The sequence below is a fragment of the Lutra lutra genome, chromosome 7 (assembly GCF_902655055.1).
Source record: "Lutra lutra chromosome 7, mLutLut1.2, whole genome shotgun sequence".
In the NCBI taxonomy this organism is placed as follows: domain Eukaryota; kingdom Metazoa; phylum Chordata; class Mammalia; order Carnivora; family Mustelidae; genus Lutra; species Lutra lutra.
Window position 1 is genome coordinate 11,546,578 of NC_062284.1, and position 22,045 is coordinate 11,568,622.

General features: G+C 47.7%; 2 protein-coding genes across 2 annotated transcripts in view; one reads left to right on the forward strand and one right to left on the reverse strand.

Moving 5' to 3' along the window:
- Positions 1-779, reverse strand: part of RGMA (repulsive guidance molecule BMP co-receptor a) — a 44,783-nt gene extending 44,004 nt beyond the window's left edge. Inside the window, exon 1 of the mRNA XM_047738333.1 lies at positions 648-779. Coding sequence (XP_047594289.1) covers positions 648-661 — 14 coding nt within the window. The 5' untranslated portion in view covers positions 662-779. The remainder of the gene's footprint in view (positions 1-647) is intronic.
- LOC125105160 (collagen alpha-2(I) chain-like) lies at positions 660-10,651 on the forward strand. Its single transcript, XM_047738334.1, has 3 exons — positions 660-1,007; positions 2,359-2,474; positions 10,555-10,651. The coding sequence occupies exons 1-2, from the start codon at positions 660-662 to the stop codon at positions 2,416-2,418; spliced, it is 408 nt and encodes a 135-aa protein (XP_047594290.1). The 3' UTR covers positions 2,419-2,474; positions 10,555-10,651.
- Positions 10,652-22,045: the final 11,394 nt, after the last annotated feature.

Sequence of the window (22,045 nt, forward strand, 5' to 3'; positions counted from 1 at the left end):
GTCTCTGTGCCCGCCCGCGGGGCCCACCCGCCCACTTGGGAGCGCCCGGGCCACGCGGGAGTCCGACCCCTTAGCGCTGAACCCAAGTCCCGCACCTTCCTGCGCGCTGCAGCTCCCAGTGCCACGGACCTCTCGGACCCGAGCCCAGACCGTGCAGCACCTACGCGCCCGGGGGCAGGCGCCTGTCCCGCGTCTCTGCAGCTGGCCTAGGCAGCCAGGCGCGGAGCAGAAGTGGGGAGCCCGGCAGGGGTTCGCGGTGGGACAGCCCTCTGTCCGGCTCCGTCCCAGGCTGCACCGGCCGGGCGGTGCGGCTACCCGGAGAGGAGGTGACCGCGAGGGAGAAAGGGAGCTCCCAGCCCGCACACAGTGGAAGAGACGCTCGCCGGGTCTGTTCAAGCACACGCGCTGCCGGCGGCCCGGGGAGAGCATTTTAGGGGAAAAAAGAGCAAATGCTAAACCACAAAAACTTTACCGCTGCCAAGACTAAAGCGATCGAGGCACAGCAAAGCTCCAAATCTGGGCAAGCCTGGAGCTAGATGAGACGCGGGGCCGGGGAGGACCAGAGCAGTGCCGTGGCCCCCCGCAAGTGCGGGAGGCGCCTCGGGGATGTCAGAGCCGGGTCCGCCTCGCTCCCGGCCCGCGCTTACCTTGGCGGCTGCATGAGCCCCTGCGGCCCGCGGGGGGTGGCGCTGGCGGGGCTGCGGGCGAAGAGCGGGGTGCCGGGCCTCGCTCGTCGGCCCCGGGGCAAGGTGGGAGGGGCTCGGCAGGCGCTGGTCCCCGCCGCCCCGGCCGGCTCAGCAGCGGCCCGGGGCACGCCGCCTGCTCCCGGGCTGCATGCCTGCGAGCGCCTGGAGGGGCCGGCCCGGGAGCCAACGGGTAGTGCTTCCCCAGCCCAGCGGCTCGGGCGGCGCAGCCCGCGCTCGGGAGACAACTGCGGAGTCGGGCTGCTCGGGCCAGCCCCCTCCCTCGCCCGGCCCCCGCCCCGCCGCCTCCGAGCGCGTAGCGAGGTTCGTTTGCGCGCTAGGGGAGGGGGCGGGCCAGGCGCCCCGGGCGCGGGCGGGGGGCGAGCGCGGGCGGGGCTGGCGGGGAGGGGACGCGGGAGGAGGTTGGGGAGCGGGCTCGCATGGCCCCGCCCCGCCGCGGCCGCACCCTCCGGCACCCGCACGGGTTGAGGGGCGGGGGTGGGTGGCTGGGTGCGCACGCGGTAAAGTCGGGACTTGCCGAAGTGCACCCGTTGTGGGGGGCGGGTCGTAAGGGCGGCGACCCTCGAGGCGCCTCCAACTTTCCAGATTTCCCGTTGGGATGCTGGGGAGGGCGCGTTTTCCACCTTCAGTTCTCTGCTGGTCAACCCGGGAGTTGCTCTGAGGTTTCTGGAATATAGTCACATCCAGAAGAAACGCCTCTGCTCCCTGAGGAGACGCACCTTTGTTCTACTGAGATGTTAGTTTTGTCTAAGATTTTTCTTTAAAAGAATTTATACACATGTATTAAATGCGTCATACACGAATACCTTCCTGTGTACAATTCTACACAACTCGGGCGTATCTAGAGTAAAAAGAAGAGCGTATCCCATGCTCTCCCCACTGCAGCTGCTTCCCAGAGGTAACCTCGGGTCAGAGCGTGATCCTCTGCGGTTCTCTCCAGTCCTTGCTTTTACATGCAAACGCACAGACTGCAAGTGAATTCTCACGGGCTTTTCAAAACAATGTTTCACTACACAGCGCAGGCACACACTGGGAGGATAGCGCTAAGTCCCCAGAGGCTTCCGGAGTCTGGGGAGAGACCCTTGCAGTGAACAGCACAGAGCCACCCAATGCTGTGTGCAAATCTGAAACCCCAGCTGGGGCATGAAGTCAGCCTAAACACACAGCTCACGCCCAAATTAGCATTGCACGGTTAGAGAGATTTGCCAGTGCGTTTGAGACAGGGTTATGACCTTCCCGATCCTCCTGAAAACAAACTGTCTTGGATTTTGATACAATGAAAATTCGGATTTGCACAATGAAAAGGTATCCTCCGCATTAAAACACGATCGTTATTTATGCTTGTGGTCTCGAGGGATGTGGGTTTAACTCAATATTCTGCGTTTTATTGGCCAAGTGTATTAAAATAATCTATGGTGGGGATGTACATAAAATCCATTGATTTTAGCAGGAAGGGATTAGATATTGGGATGGGCAGTTTCTATAATTAGTTCTGACTTGGGCAAGACATTTAGCTCTGCTGGGCCTCAGTTTCTTTAGGTATAAATACAGGAGTTTTGCTGTGTGTGTGTGTGTGTGTGTGTGTGTGTGTGCGCGCGCGCTGTAGACCTAATAGTGAGTGAATAACTGATCTCTTCCCCTGTTCTCATTTCAGCTCAACTCCAGTATCTCTTCTTTAGGGAATGGCTCTCCCAGCACCCCATGCTTTTCCTGACAAACCCTGATCTCACTCCGTAATTTTGTGTCCTCTAGGCTGACCTTTGCATAAGTGTAGGTCTCTCCCACCAGACTGTAAGCACTGTGAGGAGAGGTCCTCATCCGATCTCCAGTGTCTGGCACATAATAGAATGCTACAAGGATCTCTGAATGACCATCACCCCGATGGTGGATCTCTTATTGCTCTTCCAGATTGCTTGACATTGACTTTGGCAAAGGATCTGTTAAGTGGAAACATCTCGTTTTACAATGAAGCCTTTGGAAAGTACCCAGCAGGGTTTTCCCATCTTGGGGACCAACAGTTTCCCTGTCTTAAGAAATGGCAGATATTTCTTAGCTCAACCACAAGCTGTGGAGACAACCAACCGTCATTTACCTTGATGAGCGGAGGCTCCCGTGGAGAAGACAGCGAATATTAATGCTGCTCATTAAGTATTTGATTAAGTTGGAACCATGCATAGGTAGTCGCAATGTACACATGAGCGCTCAGAGCTAAATGAGGCGTGGGGTGTGTTTATGGCGCGAATTAACAAATGTACATGCTTTCAACGAACAATCTAGAAACATTCCTAATAGAAAGCTCCAGGGAATGCTTGTCTTTCTTTGCTGCAGAGAGCCTGAATTCCTTAAAAATAGGAACAGGAAATAGGCTAACCTGGGTTCAAGTGCTAAAAAAAAAAAAAAAAAAAAAAGGAAAAAAAAAAAGAAAGAAAAAAAGGCCATGAAGAAACAAGGGGTAGGGGAAGTGAAGGAAGTGAGGGTCTAATTCAGAGCAAGAGTCATGTCTGTGTTAGTTTCTCTCTTGTCCTCTGTGCAGAGTTGCCAAGGGAGAGGTTAGAATCTGGCCTCATATTTGTATAGGAAAACGGGAGAGCTGGGGCTCCCATCCTGTCTTGGCCACTGTTTCCTCCTCCTCTTTCTCTCTCTTTAATCAGGGATATGTGCAGTGGCTGGTTCCCCCTCCATGCCCCTTCTGGAAGCCCCGACTTTGTGCGGAGAGCTTTCGCCTGCAGGAGAGTGTGCAGTGTCAGTGGGGCCTCTGGGCTGGAGCAGGAGGAAGGAGGCCCCACGCCCAGTGCAGGAAAAGCGGGTACTACCAGGGCATGGGGGCAATTTGCTGACTCTGGCTGCTTCAAATGAGGGGTGGCGGCTGCCGGCCGAGCGGGTACCCTGGGAAGGTGGATTCCTGGTGAAACCCATGAAGGGATCCTTTCCCGCTGACAATACAATGCAAAGTAAATTGGCAGGACTCTTCACTCAGGGTTGGCATTGGGGGCTGTCCCTTTGGATGGGGGGGATCACCCCTTTATGGGTTTCTGGGTAAATGCAGTTTCAGAAGTAAACGGGCAGCTTATAGGAGAAGCAGGTCAGAAGCTCTCATAGGATCCTGTTAAAGAAGGAGGGACTGGCTGTCCCACACTTGGCCTCAGTGAGATGTCAGGAGGGAATGGGTGCTGGAGACCTGTTTGTTCAGCACAGACCGGAAGAAGCCACGTAGGCTGGACACATCTCAGGCATTATCTGCTCTTATAAATCCAGCACGCTTCGTATCCGGGAGCTCTCCATAGCGGGTGTCGTGCTCAACCCTGTGGCAGGCATTTACTTAAAGAAAACAGCCTCTCCCCTTCAGACACTTGCAGTCTGGTGCGAGACAGGAAAGACGGCTGAGAAGGTCTCCATGGCTGTGTGGTGTGTGGGGGGGATTGTGTGTGCCTGAACAGCCCCATCTGATCTCTTTTCCCATCTCATTGTAGTAAAACCAGTGCTTTTGCAAGTGTGGCCCTAAGGCCCATCTCCCCACCTTCCCTTCCCACCAGATTGTGCTCAAAAGCCCGCATGGACACTTAGGGTTTGACACTGCAAGGTAGAGGGGAACAAAAGACAGAAGGAAAGTAAGTACAAATTCAAGGTCATGGGATTTAGAAGGTAGGTGTATTTATTGCTAGTTGGAAGGATTGGGAAAGTCTTCACAGAAGAGGTCTCCCTTGAGATGATCTCTGATAGATGGATTTGAGTTTAGTGTGTGGGTGAATGGGAAGGAGGGTGAGTATTCCAGGGAGAAGAATCACATGAAAAAGGCATGGGGATGGGAAAAGGTCAGTATATTCAATAAGGAGTGATTAAATCTAGTGGGAATGTGGGTCCTGGAGGAGAGATGTGATAGGGAAGGGAGTTGAGGGCTGTATCGTGGAGAACGTTGGTTGCAGAATGAGTAATAGGGAGCCATTGAAGGTTACTGAGCAGAGGAAGGATGCAGATAAATCTTCACTTTTGGTAGGTCAGTGGAAGACGGTTTGGAGAAATAGGAGGTGGGAGACCAGCAAAAGATCCTAATAGTCTTGGTATGATGTTATGAAGAGCATGACTCAAGATGCTGAGTGTACAGGGAAGTAGGGACTAATGGAGGACCCACATGCTTCATTGGGAGCTGGAGGGGTGTCAAAGTATCAGAGGGAGTAAGTGCTCATTACAGAGACTGGGAAGTCATGAGGACAAGCTTGGAAGGAGTAGGTGTAGATGGCCATCAGACCGATGGTCATGGTCTCAGCATGGGAGGGATCCTCAACACTATCCTGAGAGCATTACTTGATTTTCCATATTTGATATTATGGACGTGGGTTGAAGCCAAAAATCCAGTGCCTGTGCCCATCATGAAGAAAAAAAGGCCTAATGAATTCACTGTTGCTTTTTATGGCTTTTTTTCCCTATAAGCCAGTTGTTGGCTGTCTAACAGTAAAGACCATAATCAAGGTACATGAAGGATTTTTTTGTTTTGTTTGTTTTTGGTTTTGCACTTCATTGTTGTTAAGAAAGTGGATGGGGGGCGCCTGGGTGGCTCAGTGGGTTAAAACCTCTGCCTTCGGCTCAGGTCATGATTCCAGGGTCCTGGGATCAAGTCCCACATCGGGCTCTCTGCTCAGCAGGGAGCCTGCTTCCTCCTCTCTCTCTCCCTCTCTCTCTCTCTCTCTCTGGCTGCCTCTCTGACTACTTGTGATCTCTGTCAAATAAATAAATAAAATTAAAAAAAAAAAAAAAGAAAGTGGATGACCAGCCTCAGGAACAGAAAGCACGTAAAGCAGTCCTTCATTATTGTTCGTGAGTTTGGACAGCAGAAGAAGGTGACTGGAACACAGACTTTTCCATGAGGCCTTGACTGTGCTTTGCTGGCTGGTTTAGCCATGAGAATAGTTGGAAGGTTTGGGCAGCCACAGTTGCAGGAGAACAGCTGGGATGTGGTCAGCGAGCATATCCACCCGCCCCACAAGAGCACCCACAGAAGCCCATCCTTGACAATTTAGAAACCTTGAGGCCAGCTGGCATGCTGCGTTCCTTCATAGCGACTTGGCAGAGAAGGCAGGCTTGCTGACTTCTTTATCTCGAGGCAGGATCGGCTTGGGTTTTGTTTTGCAGTCACTGGCTCAGTGCCAAGTCTGCCAGAACATTCTATATGTGCTATAGATACTTCCTCAGTCTTCATGACGCTCTTTGAGTTGGGTGTCTTTCTAGGGAACTGAGGTTTAAAGAAGTTACGTGAGTCAAACAGCACCTAGTAGAGAGAGTCAGGATTGGAATCCGCATCCATCTGAATCCCAAACTGGTACATTTCTTACTACTAAGCATGTGGAACCCCTTTCCCTTACTGTCCTTTCTCCATCTTTCCTGATGGCCTTATGGAAACACCTACACTCACCACTCTGGGGAACAGGTTTTTACCCCATTTTCTGCAGTGCTGCGGAAGCTGGTGGAGTATGACTGTATTGTCACCTCCAGCCAAAAGCATCCAGTGTCCACAGGGCAAGCTCTATAAGCAGATTGGTTTCCTAGTGGACTCTGGAGAGCTTTGTCACATTTGTGAACCATGGAGAAGCGCAGGGAGTTACTGGGTTTATTTTAGTATTCAGTGGACCTTACCAGGAAGTAACTGAGTCACACCTATTTCAGGGGAACTTAACGTTGGTCTCTAAATTTGGAACCTGTGGGACGAAGCGCACAGTCTGATATAAATAAATTGTCATCATGATCGACTAGGGTTTTTGGCTTGCTCCCTGACAATCCCACCCCGTTTTTGAAAAGTAAAATGATTTATGGGGCGCCTGGGTGGCTCAGTGGGTTAAGCCGCTGCCTTCAGCTCAGGTCATGATCTCAGGGTCCTGGGATCGAGCCCCGCATCGGGCTCTCTGCTCAGCAGGGAGCCTGCTTCCTCCTCTCTCTCTGCCTGCCTCTCTGCCTGCTTGTGATCTCTGTCTGCCAAATAAATAAATAAAATTAAAAAAAAAAAGTAAAATGATTTATTAATATATGAAAGCCAGATCCCATGCTCCCCAGAAGCTGGTCTTTCTGGAACAAACCCAGTTCAATAATAATGATAATAATAATAATAATAAAAATAAAATTGGTCTTTTCCCAGAAGATTTAACATTAGATTGGAGGATTGTTAAGTTTTGGTTTATCAATTGTTAAGCATTTATCAAGAAAGAATGTAACACTTCAAATATTTTTATAAATAATTATATGTAAAAAATTTCTCATGCATGGAGATGGAGGTCTTGTTGATTTTGGTTTCCAACTTAAACTGGGTTTTATTTATTTATTGTTTTTTAAGATTTATTTATTTTAGAGAGAGGGGTGTGTGCCAGAGGGCACACACAGAGAGAATCTCAAGCAGACTCCTCACTGAACCTGGAGCCCAACGTGAGGCTGAATTTCATGACTCTGAGATCACAACCTGAGACAAAATCAAGATTCAGATGCCCCGGGTGCCTGGGTGGCTCAGTGGGTTAAGTCTCTGCCTTTGGCTCGGGTCATGATCTCAGGGTCCTAGGATCGAGCCCCGCGTTGGGCTCTCTGCTCAGCAGGGAGCCTGCTTCCCCCTCTCTCTCTGCCTGCCTCTCTGCCTACTTGTGATCTGTCAAATAAAATAAAAATTGTTAAAAAAAAAAAAAAGGAAAAAAAAAAGATTCAGACGCCCAACTGACTGAGCCACACGGGCACCCCTAAACTGGGTTTTAAAGGTACTCCTAGGAGTGCATGAGGCATTGACTCTGTTCCACAGACTAGACATGTTCAGCCATGGACAGGAGTGGGGAAACTCAAGGGTCTACGCATTGTCCGGAGGTACTCTTTGAGGGGCTCAATTAGTGTTTAACGACAGAGGCCACTGGTATTTAAAATATATGGATCATGTTGAGATGACGTATCAATTAACATAAGGCTGGAATGCCGTACCAAGAGACCTGGCAATGGTATGACTTAAAGATTAGAGTTTCTATCCTTCCTCTCTCACACACCCAGGCCAAGTGGGCTTTCCAGGCTGGAGGCAGGCTCGGGGCCATGTGATCATTCAGGGATTCATGCTCCTTCTGAGTCATTGTTACTGCGATCTGCCTCGTTGAAGCTGACACACTGCCAAGCCCGGCTTGCAGCCTGCAGGAACCAGAAAGGGTGTGGAGGAGCCACACTCTTCATTTCCTTTAAGACTCCTCTGGAGAAAGTCGAATGTCCATACCAGCTGCAAAGGAGGCTGGGAAATTAGTGTGGTTAGGTGGCCATTGTTCTCCTGTGCAACCAGAGAGCTGAGATTTTGGTGCTTAACTAGCCATATTTGCTGGTCAGCTAGCAGCTGGATACATCTCGATGATCCAGCATGGTGGAGAGGAGGACGTGTTTGCTCTGGACCCCAACCGAAGTCCTGGGTTTGAATCCTCGCTCTGCCACTCTGAACTGAGCAGGTCACCTCATCTCTCCGAGCTTTGCCTTTTTCCATGGCTGTGCCCTCCTTACAGGGCTGTTGGGAGGATTGTAACACAGCAGGTGCTCAATGGCCTCCCTTGCAAGGAATGAAAAGCAGCTGGAGGTAGTTTGAGGAGAGGAAGACTTAGTTTTTGGGGCCGATCATCCCACAAAACCCGAAGGTAGGGGGTATGGATGAACCTTGGCAGGGAAGTGGAGCTGGAAGCATCTGGAACAGGAGGGACGAGGGGGAAGTCCTCCGAGTCACCCATCCACTAGCAAATACTGCTGGTACTGACTCCACAATAAATCCTGACCATATCCATTTCTCTCCATTGTCACTTGCCCCTCAGGTCCAACCCACCCTGAAGCCTGGTGTGGATGATTGCAGCAGCCCCCGTGACCTGATTCCCTGCCTCCATCTTTGGCTCTTAAATTCATACTTGCACACAGCAGCCAGCGTGAAGTTACTAAACACTGATGAGATCATACCTCCCGTTTGAGACCTGCAGTTCTTCCCATAGCACGTAGAAAAAATTCCCAGCTCCTTACCCTGGTTTAGCAAACCCCACATGATCCAGCTCCAACCCCCTCTCTGTCTTTATCTACCATACTGTCCCTCCTTCACTTGGCTTTAGCTACATGGTCTAGCTAGGTCTAACCATGTCATCTAAAGCTCAGTCCTGCCTCAGGACCTTTGCACAAGCTGTTTTTGATGCCTGGACCATTCTCACTCCTTTCTCCTTCTCTTATTCAGATCTCAGTTTAAAATTCAGAAACATCTCTGTTATGTCTCCTACTTTAATTCCCTGCCTAGCAGTTTTACACTATGATAATTGTCTCACTGACTTTTTATTGTTGTCCAATCCCCAGGCCCCATCACTGCAATAAATGCAATCTTTATGAGTGGGGAGCTATCTGTCTTGGTCTTTGATACATTCTTCTTGCTTAGTAATATTTATTGATTGAAATGATGAATTAAGCAAAAAAAAATATACTCGCTATTATTTTTTTAAAAGATTGTTTATTTATTTGAGAGAGAGAACAAGAGAGCACATGGAAGTGGGGGGAGGAACAGAGGGAAAGGGAAAGTAGACTCCATGTTGTAAGTACAGAGCCTAACACACATGGGCTGGATCTCATGACCCGGAGATCATAACTTGAGCCCAAACCAAGAGTTGGATGCTTAATGACTGAGCCACCCAGGTGCCCCTATGTTTACTATGCCTGAAACTCTTTTACAATGTAACAGTATATTTTGAATTGCTTTTCATTTCAACAAATACACAACTACCATCCTGTTATCCTGTAAGCGTCTCCTGTTCCATCACTTAGGTATACCGTAACTGATTTCATCAACCCCTGCTTTTGGGGTATTTATTACCTTTTTATTTTTATTTTTTAAAGATTTTATTTATTTATTTGACAGAGAGAGAGACACAGCGAGAGAGGGAACACAAGCAGGGGAGCAACAGAGGGAGAGGGAGAAGCAGGCTTCCCGCCCAGCAGGGAGCCCGAAGCAGGGCCCGATCACAGGACTCTAGAATCATGACCTGAGCCGAAGGCAGACCCTTAACAACTGAGCCACCCAGGCGCGCCTCTGTTGGGTATTTAAAGACCATCCTTACATAAAGACATCTGTGTGCATTCGTCATTATTTCCTAGAATGCATTTGTGCAGGTGTCATGATGGAAGATATGCAGGTTTCTGAGGTTAAGTAGAGAAAAACTGACTTCTAGAAAAATGGCCATTGTTTGTATTCCTTCTATGGGATCGGCTTCCTCGGACCCTAGGACACAGGATCGACTGTAACATTATTTTGCCAATTGGATACACTAGACATACATGCACTGTATCACTCACTGAATCTCACTGTTTCAGTTCACATTTTTAAAAAGTTACCAGTCGTGTTCAATATTTTACATCTATTTATCAGCCCTTCGTATTTCTGTCTTTTGTCTTTTCCTGGTGGCCTGTTCACCAGCGTGTCCCTTTTCAGAATGAGCTTCATCTGCAAGTGCTGTTTCTTGATGATCTTTTTCCTCATGTGTCCTCAGAGGCATACGTTCAGGTGGGAGAACATTTGCAAGGAGGAGGGAAATTGATTCCGGCCTGGCCCGCCAAACTCCCGAGAGGCCCTGTCCTTCCTCCCATTAGAATATAAATTGGGCCCTGTCCTTCCTCCCATTAGAATATAAATTGGCCATCGCTGATGCTGCTGGAAGCAATGCCGGAATAGTGCATTTGCAAAGAAAAGCCAGCAGTGACTAAGAGGCCAGGATTATATAACCCGGGTCAGGGGTGTGTCCCCCCTTGGGAATGACACAGGGCCCTCCCTCCTGGCGCAAAGCTGTGGCATCAGCATCTTCATCGGAACGAAGGCTTCCGTTTCTCCATTCTGCAGGTCTGTGCAGAGCCGCGTACGCAGTGATCCGATGGGCATCCGGCGCAGACTACGTGGTGTCTAGAGATGCCTTACTGGGTCTTTGTGGGGCATTTGGAGCGACGGACTCCGGAACTGGCCATATCGCAGAGCAGGCTTCCCTTTGGGTCAGGCCTCTGTCACCCCTGAAGTCAAAGATTCAGACTTAAACTGACCAGGGAAACCCATCCTTAAGGGGTAAATAACAGCCACGACATTTGGTCATCCGTCTTTCATGCCTCTGCTCTTTCTCCAGGGAGGGGATGGCTTTCAGAAAAGCTGATAGGCTCTTACATACGTTTCCCAGAGTAGCTCCCAGCAGAACATAGGGGCCCTCGAACCCACTGCTCTTTGCTGAGCGATGATGGAGATGTCGCCTGGGTCCCTGCACACAGCAGAGGGAGGGGACTGGTACCCCAAACCAGGGCTTCTGGAACAGTGGTTGGCTTTAAAAGAAAACTTGAGGTTCATTGTCAACTGCTGGGCTCTTCCGAACTCGGGAGGGTTTCTCTTTCTGTATGGGTGTGCTTGCGTATCTATATTTGTGCCCGAGTTCAAGTGCTTTTTCTTAGAAAGTGCTAGCAGAAAGTAGTTCTTTTAAAAATATCCTTTCTTTCCTAGGGGTGCCTGGGTGGCTCAGTGGGTTAAGCCTCTGCTTTCGGCTCAGGCCATGATCTCAGCGTCCTGGGATCGAGTCCCGCATCTGGCTCTCTGCTCAGTAGGGAGCCTGCTTCACCCCTCTCTCTGCCTGCCTCTCTGCCTACTTTTGATTTCTGTCAAATAAATAAATAAAAAACCTTAAAAAAAAATCCTTTCTTGACACAACAAAGAGCTAGCAAATGCATATGTATTTCTCCATTTTTTCCCCCTGAAAATCTGTGAACTCCCCAAGTCATTGACTCTACGGATTTCAGGGAGAGGCTCTCCATGTAATTGTGCCTGCGACATTCTGTGTTAACGGGAGGCTTGGGGGACTTCTTGTATTAAGCCTCAAAAGAGTGACACCACCTCATTTCTGTTGCCGAGAAGGCCTTTTCCTTACCCACGGTGGGAACTGGGGCACCTCCACCATCACTCTGCGGAGGGGGCAGTGATGCCAAATTCAGGTGGGCCCCTGGGCTGGCACAGCTGTGGGAGGTGGCACAGGGTGTGTGGTGGGGTTGTGAGGTCCTTGGATCACAGGCCCAAGAAAATTCTGGAAGGAAAACTGAGGAAGCAAAGTAAGAGCAGTGTCTTCTTGATGACTCTCTCCCTTTCCTTCCCTACCTCCAGCTTCCTCAGATGGCTTCACTGTAGGAATCTCAGGGCCTCCAGGGAAATTATATGCAGTGGAAGTTAACTTGCCTGTTTTTAAATAACCAGGGTCTGGACATTGGATTTTTAATTTTAGAAAACTCCAAAAATAAGGCATAAAGACAAATATAAGTAAATCGAAGTTTCCCAATTTTTCCCATTGTTGGAAAAGCACGATAAAGCTTTTGGAAGCCAGAGCTGGAAAACAGAATCAGTTAAATGGTTGCAGAAGGATAGCAGGCAGGGGTCCCCTTGTTGCCCCCTGTGTCATCATCTTTGCTAATTCTCAGTACAGGAGACTTCAGGGGTATTATTATGAGATAAGAGCCCAGTGTCGAATTCCTGGGAGAACAATTCCCTCCGGTCTGCAGTAAGATCTTGGATCTGGCCTACGGCTTCCGTGTCACAAAGACTCAGTGATTGCAATAGAGCAGGCCAAGCTTTTCCTTTCCCCTCCCCCTCCTTCCCAAAGAGAACCTCAATTTCTTTGCAATTATATTTATGCAGCCATTTTATGAGATGCCAGAGGCAAGCCTGGACTCCACAGTCACTGTGTTTCGGCCAAGTCCAGTGCATGCTGTATTATACATGGACAGGCACAACCCGGTGCTTTGGGGCGCTGAATCAGTCCTGTGGAGACCCCATGATTTGCTCTTCTGCCTGTCTTGGTGGCTTAGCTTGTTTTCCTACTATAGAGGTGGGGGTAGTGGTAGGGGTGGAGTGAGGGAGTTGTCCTTTCGGAGAAAAACAGAAGAGCTTAGGAAATGTAATTCTACCATCTTTATAAAGGCAGCAAAGGAGATCTCACAGCAGGTGTGGGAAAAAGCCCCTGGGGTGCAGAGCTGGCAATATTTTCCCCAGAGGGCTGAGTGGGGCACGGAGGGGGTCCAGAGGGGATCGTTCCTGGGGCAGGTGGGCTTCTGCAAGGGGTAGTCTGGGGAGGGGGATTCTCAAGTTCAGCAGGAAGGTCTACAGCTACCTGTTACTGTTACTACCTGGAACTGGTGGGAAAGCCTGGGGGCAGGCGGAAGGGCAGGGAGTCTCCCAGGGCAGCAGGTGGAAGGTCGCCTTCATTGAAAGAATATCTGGGGACCCCAAGGGCGGGGGCTTCAGAGCAGTGGAGACCCCTTGTCCTCAGGGAGACGAACTAGCCAGAAGTCACGGCCACTTCTAGATGATTAAACATTCTATATGCTCTTACACCAGTTTGAGAGATTTTCTTATCTCCCTGAAAAGTAGTCATAATGGAAAAATCTAAAATTACATTTTGTAAATAGATCTGTGAAATTACAACCCAATCTACATATAACTGAAAAATAACACTTAGGTGTGTGAGGGGAGTCATGTGCTCCTGGAAATGCTTGGTGTGCATGTGGATTGTTCGGTCCTCTGCGGCGGTCCCCAGATGCCTGGGGTCCTCGGCCTACCAGGGGAACCAGTAAATAGAAGTTCAAAAAATCAGGTCCCTCCCCTGCGAAGTTTAGTGGAGGAAATTGAGGAGCTTACAAATCCATGTCTTCAGCCCAGGTTCAGTCCTGATTTTGAACACTCGTATCCAAATGCTCTGAGCCACCTCAACACTGCCAGACCAAATTCTATTCTGGATTCCTCTGTCTTCCTCAGCAGGAAGTCTCTTCCCCGTGTCTCACTGGTTGCCATATTTGGCTTATTTTATTTCCTAAAGCCTTTCTGGAATCCTCCAAGCCCACCCCTCTCTGTCCATTGGCTTCCAAGGCCCAGCTCAGGCCCCCAGTGGCTGTCACCAAGGACTATGGGAACCCCTTCCAATAACAACCCTTCAGAAGTGCCCATTTTGCCACCTCACTCCCGTGCTTAACACCCCACCCCATGAAAAAATACTCAGCATCAGTCGTCATTAGGGAAATGCACATCGGAATCAGGAGACACCACTACACACCTATCAGGATGGTCAACATAAAACCAGGGACATCACCAAATGCTGGTGAGGACGCACCCGAGCTACATCGCTCATACGTTGTGGGTGGGAATGTAGAATGGACCAGAGCTGACAAACACATTCTGGAAAACCCTCTGGAAAACTGTTGGGCAATTACTTAAAAAAACAAACAAACATGCAACTACTAGAGACCCCAGCAAGGGCATTTCTGAGCACTTATCCCAGAGGAATAAAAACTCATGTTCACCCAGAGCCCTATCCTCAAATGTTCAGAGCAGCTTTATTTGTAATAGTCCCAAACTGTCCTTCCATAGGCCAGATGTCCCTTAATAATAGGTGGTTAAGCAAACTGGGACACATCCATGCCACGGAGCGGTACCCAAGAACGAGACGGAGCCAAGCACTGAGACCTGTATCCGATTGGACGCATTTCCAGGAAATGATGCTGGGTGCAGAAGATCAAACCAAGAAGGTCTGTATGAGTGAGATGAAGGTATGATTCCATTCACATACCATTCTTGAAATGATACCATTTTGTAAATGGAGGACAGGGGTTTGGGATGGGGAGCAGGGTCGGAGGGGTGTGGATGTGATTATAAAAGAGCAGCATGAAGGATCCCTGTGTGGGACTGTCCTAGCTTGACTGTAATGGTGGATACCCAAAACCATACAGGCAATAAAATTGCATACACACACACACACACACACACACACACACACACACGTACAAGTAGAATGGGGGAGTCAGAATACATTAATTGTACTAGTGTAAAATATCCTGGCTGTGATACTGTACCAGAGTCTTACAAAGAATTACCAGGGGACAAACTTTACAATAGGTAAAGTATAAAATTTTTTTCCTTTTTTTTTTTTTTTTAAGATTAAAAAAAAAATTTTTTTTAAGTAATCTCTATACCCAGCTTGGGGCTTGAACTCACAACCGAGATCAGGAGTTGCGTGCTCTACTGACTGGAGCCAGCCAGACACCCCAGAAAATTTTCCATATTATTACAACCGTGAATCTATAATGAGCTCAATTAAAAAAACTGTTAAAATGTGAAAATGTGTTTGTGTTAAAATGTATTTAGGTGGTGAAACATACATAACAGGAAATTGACCATTGTAGCCGTTCTTAAGTGGATACTTCTGGGCATTTAGCACATTCACATTGTTATGCAATTATCACTACCGTCTGTCTCCAGAACTTCTGCACCTTCCCAGCTTACTCTCTGTACCCATTAAAAGCTAACTTCCCATTCTCCCTTTCCCTACACATTTGAAAGAAACACTAAACCCTCCAGAGCATCCATCATCCACAGCACAACCTTTCTCAGTGACCTAGAGCTGCCCTTGCTCCTCAGGCTCATCTGCCCACGGTCTCCTGCACCCTGTCTTGCTTCATCTCATCCTGGTCGGGATACCTCCTCTCCACCTTGCAGATTCTATTTCAGGGTCCTTCTGAGGTCTGGGAGGAGGCCAATGTGTTTGCACAGTCATAACTTTTTGTCAATTTGCAAAAATAAAATATTTTCATTGCAATCAGGAGCCACCTTGGGCATGTCCTGTCCTTGTCCCCCACTGCCCCTGCCATACCTAAAGTTGTTGACTACTTCCCATGTTTTATCTGTTACATGTTTTCTTTTCAGGTTGGCTAAGCTTGGATTTTTTCTTTAAGGAATTTAAGTGTCATGAGAATGTCTGCCCATGATGAAGCTGTTCAAGCCTTGCAGTGTAGGATGTGTTGAGAGCTCCAAAATATATTTTCGAAGACTTGGAAGAGGAGATCGAACATAAATGAGAAGCATTCAAAGCTTACGCAAAAAAGTTGATAAACCTTCAATATGCATTTTTCTTAGAATTTGGAAGGATGCTTTGGAACATGTCAATAAAAGAAGTGAGAAAACAGAGACTCCTAATTTGGATGAAAATGAACCTATTGTGTCATCTTTAAATTTATTAAAGAACTGAGAGCCGCATAAGTGTACAGAAATTGGATTCCCATGTTGTATGCCCAAAGTGAATGTAACATGTGGTCAACTCTACTCCAGTGAACTAATGTAAAATATTAATGTGAAACCAAACAAAAAAGAGCTGAGAGCAAATTAACGGATTATATACAAAATGTGATTTAAAAAACCATGAAATCGATAGAAATCATTCTGATGTTAAAGAATTGTGAAAAATGGGACGCCTGGGTGGCTCAGTTGGTTGGACGACTGCCTTCGGCTCGGGTCATGATCCCGGAGTCCTGGGATCGAGTCCCGCATCGGGCTCCCAGCCCCATGGGGAGTCTGCTTCTCCCTCTGACCTTCTCCTCGCTCATGCTCTCTCTCACTGTCTCTCTCTCAAATAAATAAATAAAATCTTTAAAAAAAAAAAAAGAATTGTGAAAAATTTTTTAAAGATATGTCAAAAGTAGAAATTCATTAAGAGAAAGATATTCTCTTCCTAATGGAAGTGATGACTAAGCCCTCAGATTTTTTTGATAACTAGATTAGTTAACTGAAAGGAGTCAAACATTTGTACACATTGGGAAAAGATTGAAGTTTCTTGCTGATTTGCCCACAAACATGGATATCAACAATCTAATTTAAACTTAAAACACATACTATAATGAGGACATCGACAGCAAAGTGGTTGATGAGTTTCATCAATTCAGAGAATTTGAGGACAGCAAGATGAGTCACCGCCCAAGAAAACTCGGAATATCCTGAAATCTCACAGCTCATATATAAACCTTCAGAGGTTTTTCTCAGTTTTGACAACAATCCCGAAATTTACACAGCCGCCCCAGAAATTAGCGGGAAGTGCAAAGAATTTGTTCTAAACTGTTAAGAATAAAAATAAAATTTCTATCCACCATGGGAGAGGAAGGACAACATTATCCATTTTCTCTGTAAAAAATATTGCATTGTTATAGGACGGGGCAATTGAAGAGTGGGCAGGACAAATATATAGGGATAAAAGTAGAGGTGAATCAGGCAGATCGTGAATGAAATTATTGTGTCTCTTTCTTTCTTTTTTTTTTTTTCCATCGTGTAATGTTTGCAGTATTTGATCAACTTTTTAAAATGTGCAGTGTGGTGCTTTCTTGTGCTAAGTGAATATTCATTTTGGCACCTAATTTTGTGTTCATAGATTTGTATCTGAAAGACACTCCCCAGATGACATGCGCCTCAGGTCCCACAAAATCTGGATCTATGCGCGCCGCGCTTCTCTGCTCACCTGTCTTAGCTGCGTAACCTCCAGGCACGTTCTAAGACACTTGTCTCATATTGTCCTTCCTAACAGTAAAAAAGCAAACCCTGAAAACCTTTGCATGTGCTTTTATTTTCCCTACTGTAAACAGTATCATATGATGGACAAGGACACATACCCAGGCCCCTGCTGGCTGGGTTTGAATTCCAGTAACTGGCCTGGTAGCCTTGTGACCTCAGGCAAATCCCTTATGTTCTACAACTCAATACTTTCTTCTGGAAAACCGGGATAATAGTTACATACTTAAAATATCATTGTGATGGTAGTGATTTTAAGTCTTGCATGTGTTTCCAGTATCTAGCAAGGTATCTGTCAGAAAGCCTGGTATGCAGTAGGTGCTCTATAAAGGTCAGGTTAATTTGAACGTGTGGACTGGTTGCAGTGTGGCTGAGGCCCATGGCTTCATAGGGTGTGACATTTTGTAAATGCATCTCTTTAGTCCTGGATTTTGTGAATATGAAACAGTGGTTTGCAAATTGAGATCTTCCGAGTTCCAAAATCCTGAGTTAGTAAACATAAAATAATATGTGATTTTATCACCTACTAGAGTGAACATTCAGGGAAACTCGATTTCAGTTCTCTTGACAATTTCTTGGTTTTTGCTCTTGACTCTGATTCTTCAAATATTTTCTCTAAGCAAGCAGGATATAAATAGAAACAACATCCCAACTCCAGACTTTGTGATTACAAGCTCATAGTAATCTTATTATTAATAGTTGCCCATCTTAACATCCTTATTTTCCTCCCCTTTAGGAGTATCCATAATAACTTGCATTTTTATAAATCTCTAGATTGGGGACGTATGTGTTTGTGATAGGTCATTTTGCATGTTCACTTGGCTAGGTTATGGTGCCCAGTTTGCCCAAACACTAGTCCAGGGTATTTTTTAGACACGATTAACATTTGCAGTCAGTTGACTTTATTTATTTACTTTTTTTGAGTCAGTTGACTTTAAAGAAAGTGCCTTCCATGATGTGGGTGGGCCTTATCCAACCAGTTGAAGGCCACTGAGAGGAAAGTTGGGTTTAGCGATAAGAAGGCGTTCTGCCTCCACGCTGAAACGTAGAAACCCTGCTTCAGTTTCCAGCCTGCTGGCCTCCCCAGCAAATTTTTTGCTAGCCCCCACAATCATGTGAGCCAATTTCTTAAAATAAATCTGCTTGTATATATCCGGTTCCATTTCTCTGGAGGCCGTGACTAATACAGCACTCAAACAGGTCAGCTCAAGACATAGGAGGAGCGTGCATTCATTCTTCGGTTCATCTACACAGTAGTAACTTCTATGCACACAGCATTCTGGAGGGCATTGGACATGATTTGTCAACTATCACAGGAAGCACGACGGGCTCATACTGTACGCTTCCCTGAAAATGCCCCGTAGAATCTGATTAAGCAACAAGGAAATCGGTATTACAGGAGCTGGGAGACTTACCCTAGGTTTGGTTAAAGGCCCCCTTTCTAGGAACTCCAGAGTCTACACTCGTCCCAGTTAGAAGATGAGACTTTCAGCAGAATGTCCCAAAAATGAGATACTGACCCATGCTGCAGCAGCAGAGATGGACCTCAAGGTCATTACGCTAAATGAAATAAGCCAGTTGCAACAAGACAAATACTGTATAATTCCACTTCTCTGAGGTGCCTGGAGTAGTCCGATCCACAGAGGCAGGAAGGATGGTGGTTGCCAGGGGTTGGGGGAGGGGAGAATGGGGAGCAGTTTGGGATGATGAGAAAGTTCTGGAGACCGATGGTGGTGAAGGTTGCACGACAGTGTGAATGCACTTAATGTCACTGAACTATATGCTTTGAAATGGTTGACATTGGTAAATTTGGTAAAAATGGTACATTTTATTTATTTATTTATTTATTTATTTATTTATTTATTTATTTTTAAAAAAGATTTTATTTATTTATTTGACAGAGAGAGATCTCAAGTAGGCAGAGAGGCAGGCAGAGAGAGAGGAAGGGAAGCAAAACAGGCTCCCTGCTGAGCAGAGAGCCCAATTCGGGACTCGATCCCAGGACCCTGAGATCATGACCTGAGCCGAAGGCAGCGGCTCAACCCACTGAGCCACCCAGGCGCCCAAAATGGTACATTTTATATTACATGTCTTTTATTACTACCCTCCCTTTCCCGCCAAAGCTGTACAGGCTTTTCGAGGGCAAGGAGTCTGGGAACTTGATCCTGAGGCTACCTCACCATTCTGAAAGCACCTGTGCCATTCTTTGGCTCCTAGCTTAGTCTGCACCTGTCTCCCTAACATCCCCATCTCAAGCCATTCATTTAGACAGGAATGTGGTCACAACCAGGACAAACCCATCGGTGCCCGGAAGGACAAAATGGTAGTAGCACTGGGAAGCAGAACAAGGTAAGCCAGGAGAGCCGGTGGAAGGCCTTCCTTAAAGCCACCCACTTGTCCCACTGCAGATGGGACAAGCATCCCCAGATCCGGCCTCCTCATCCTCTCCACCAGTCATCTTGAAGCATGAGGATAGCAGTGCCTTGGGGACGTGAATGCCAGACCCGCCTGGGTTTCTGAGACCACCCCCCTACCCCCATCCGTAAGGGTGAGGTCCAGCCTTCTCTCTGTCACCGAGCTGCCACCTCAGACATCAGTCGGAACAACCATTCCCAGGGCACTTCATTCTCACCTTGGAGGGCCAGGGGAAACCGGAGCCCGCAGCCTTCCCCCTGAGAGACAAGAGTGTGGCGGCTGTGGGAGATGGGAGGTCAGGAAGGAAACATAAGGCAGATTCCCTGGGACCTGCTGTCCTCTCAGCAGCCATCTGCTGCTGGCTGGGGCCGGAGCCACATTTTCCTGCAGACTTCTCACTTCTCCCAACGAGAAATGTTGCCCTTGAATCAAGACAGTGGTTAAATACCTCTAAATAATTAATCCTTCTCTTGAATTGGTGTTCTCTGCCTGCTTATGCTTTTCTGGCTGCTTTTGCTTGTCTTTCCCCCTTTTTGATTCAAAGATGGGATTAATAATTTATGAGCAGATGTGTGGTGCCATGCACTCACGCTCACACGCACGGGGCGGTGGGGGGGGAGGAGGCCCCTCCTTCCCCCTGCATGTCGGGATCGATAGGAGGGAAGTCAGATCCTCCAACATCAGACTCTTTCCTGCTCTTCTTGGAACAGAAATGAGGGTCAAGTCTATGTATAGGTTTGGCCTGGTTCAAGCTCAAGAGCTTTTTATTCTGTTCAACAATGTTGACAGGCGCTGGGTCCCAACAGACCTTAAATAGAGCAATAATACATTCTGTGACAAAGAGCACCGAGGGGGAGAAATTAGGAAATGGAAAATGAATGTTATTTTTTTATTCAGCCAGGACTTCAAAATGGGGGCGGGTAAGGGAATCTAATAAGGAGGTAGAGTTGCTGGAGGGAAGACTCTGGAACATTTGCAGTCCCCGTTACTGAAGTAGGTGGCCCCCGAGAAATGGGGAGCAAAGCAGGATTGGACCAGGCACAGGGGGTCGCTGGTAAATGTTTTAGGTGGGCCGATAAGAGACATCCCAAGGAAAACTGGAATGGAACCATGTGTGGAGAATGCCCCATTTTCAAAACGTCTGTGGGGACAGATGAAACAGTGATCAACAGGTTTGCTCTGAGAAGGAGAATGGGGATGGGGGACAGGACCGGCAGGACAGTCCCTGTTAACTAGACTTTCAGAGCCTTGAATATCAGCGGCACTTGTGTATGTTACTTTCCTGCAAAAACCACGATAGATAAATAAAGACACCAGGGCACGAATCGGGGGCAGATTTAAAGAGGCTTCTTTGTGGTGAACGAAGAGAAGTCAGAAACGCACAGATGGTGAGAGGACCTGTTTTCTGGTCCGTAAATATTATGACAAAATAAATCTTATAAAGATGTAAAGGAGAGTTCCGTGAGGCGGCACCGTACCCTGTGATTTTATGGGTCCGTCAGAGATGGCAGATTATCGGCCATTTCACATGGTCAGACCCAGGATATCTCCATCTTGGCACTGCGGATATTTTGATACTATTTTGCTGAGCTGTGGGGCTGACCTACATGTTCTAGGATGTTGAGTGGCAGCCCTGACCTTGACTCACCAGAAAAGCATTAAATCAAGGGTGGGGCTTGGGCCCTCCTAATTTGGGTGCCCCGTTGAGCTGTGTGATGTAGACACCCATGAGGCTAACTCTGGTCTCCAGACATTACCAAATGTGAGAACCACTGTTTTGTTTTTTTTTTTTTTTAAGATTTTATTTATTTATTTATTTGACAGACAGGGATCACAAGCAGGCAGAGAGGCAGGCAGAGAGAGAAGAGGGAAGCAGACTCCCTGCCGAGCAGAGAGCCTGATGTGGGGCTCGATCCCCGGACCCTGAGATCATGACCTGAGCTGAAGGCAGAGGCTTTAACCCACTGAGCCACCCAGGCACCCCAGAACCACTGGTTTAATCTAATAAACTTCGGTCTACTTAGACACATACCCAGAGTCACAGAGAAAGTCCATCTTTTGTGTTTTTTTTGACAGAAAGGACACATTTATTATAAAATAATGTTTGTTTCATGATGAGGGTAGAAAAATAACATTAGGAGCTACTAAAAAGGCTCTGGAGCTCGGTCTCTGAGGACTGAGGTGAGAGGTTTTTGCTTTACTCTGGGAGCAGAGCATCCCGAGGCTCGCTGAGCTCACGGAACAGGTGTGCACAGCACGCACAGGGAGTAAGCTGTTCCGGTCGTGCTGGAAGCCCAAAGTGCTTATACGGTCTGGACAAGCTGCTCTGGCCACAACGACCGAAGAGAACTTGAGGGCCCGAGGGAACTGCTTTTGAGAAGGGCCAGGATGGGACAACCTTGTTCCTCCTAACACTGGATGTGGAACAGTCTCTCAGGCTGAAGGCTGATGGTCCTGGTTCAGAAGATGATGCCTAGTGGCCTTCTGCTCAGTTTGTTGCCCAAATGTCTGTGCCAAAGAAGAGTGGAAACTTTCCCAGGACAACCTGACCCACCAGTTCTCACTGGTGTGG

What these genes read in the sequence shown, in the direction of transcription:
- LOC125105160 (XM_047738334.1), top strand. Translation starts at nt 660, where the DNA reads ATGAGCCCCTGCGGCCCGCGGGGGGTGGCGCTGGCGGGGCTGCGGGCG. An exon ending in GCCTCCGAGCGCGTAGCGAG is followed by an intron (nt 1,008 to 2,358) that starts GTTCGTTTGCGC and finishes TTCTCATTTCAG; the next exon opens with CTCAACTCCAGTATCTCTTC.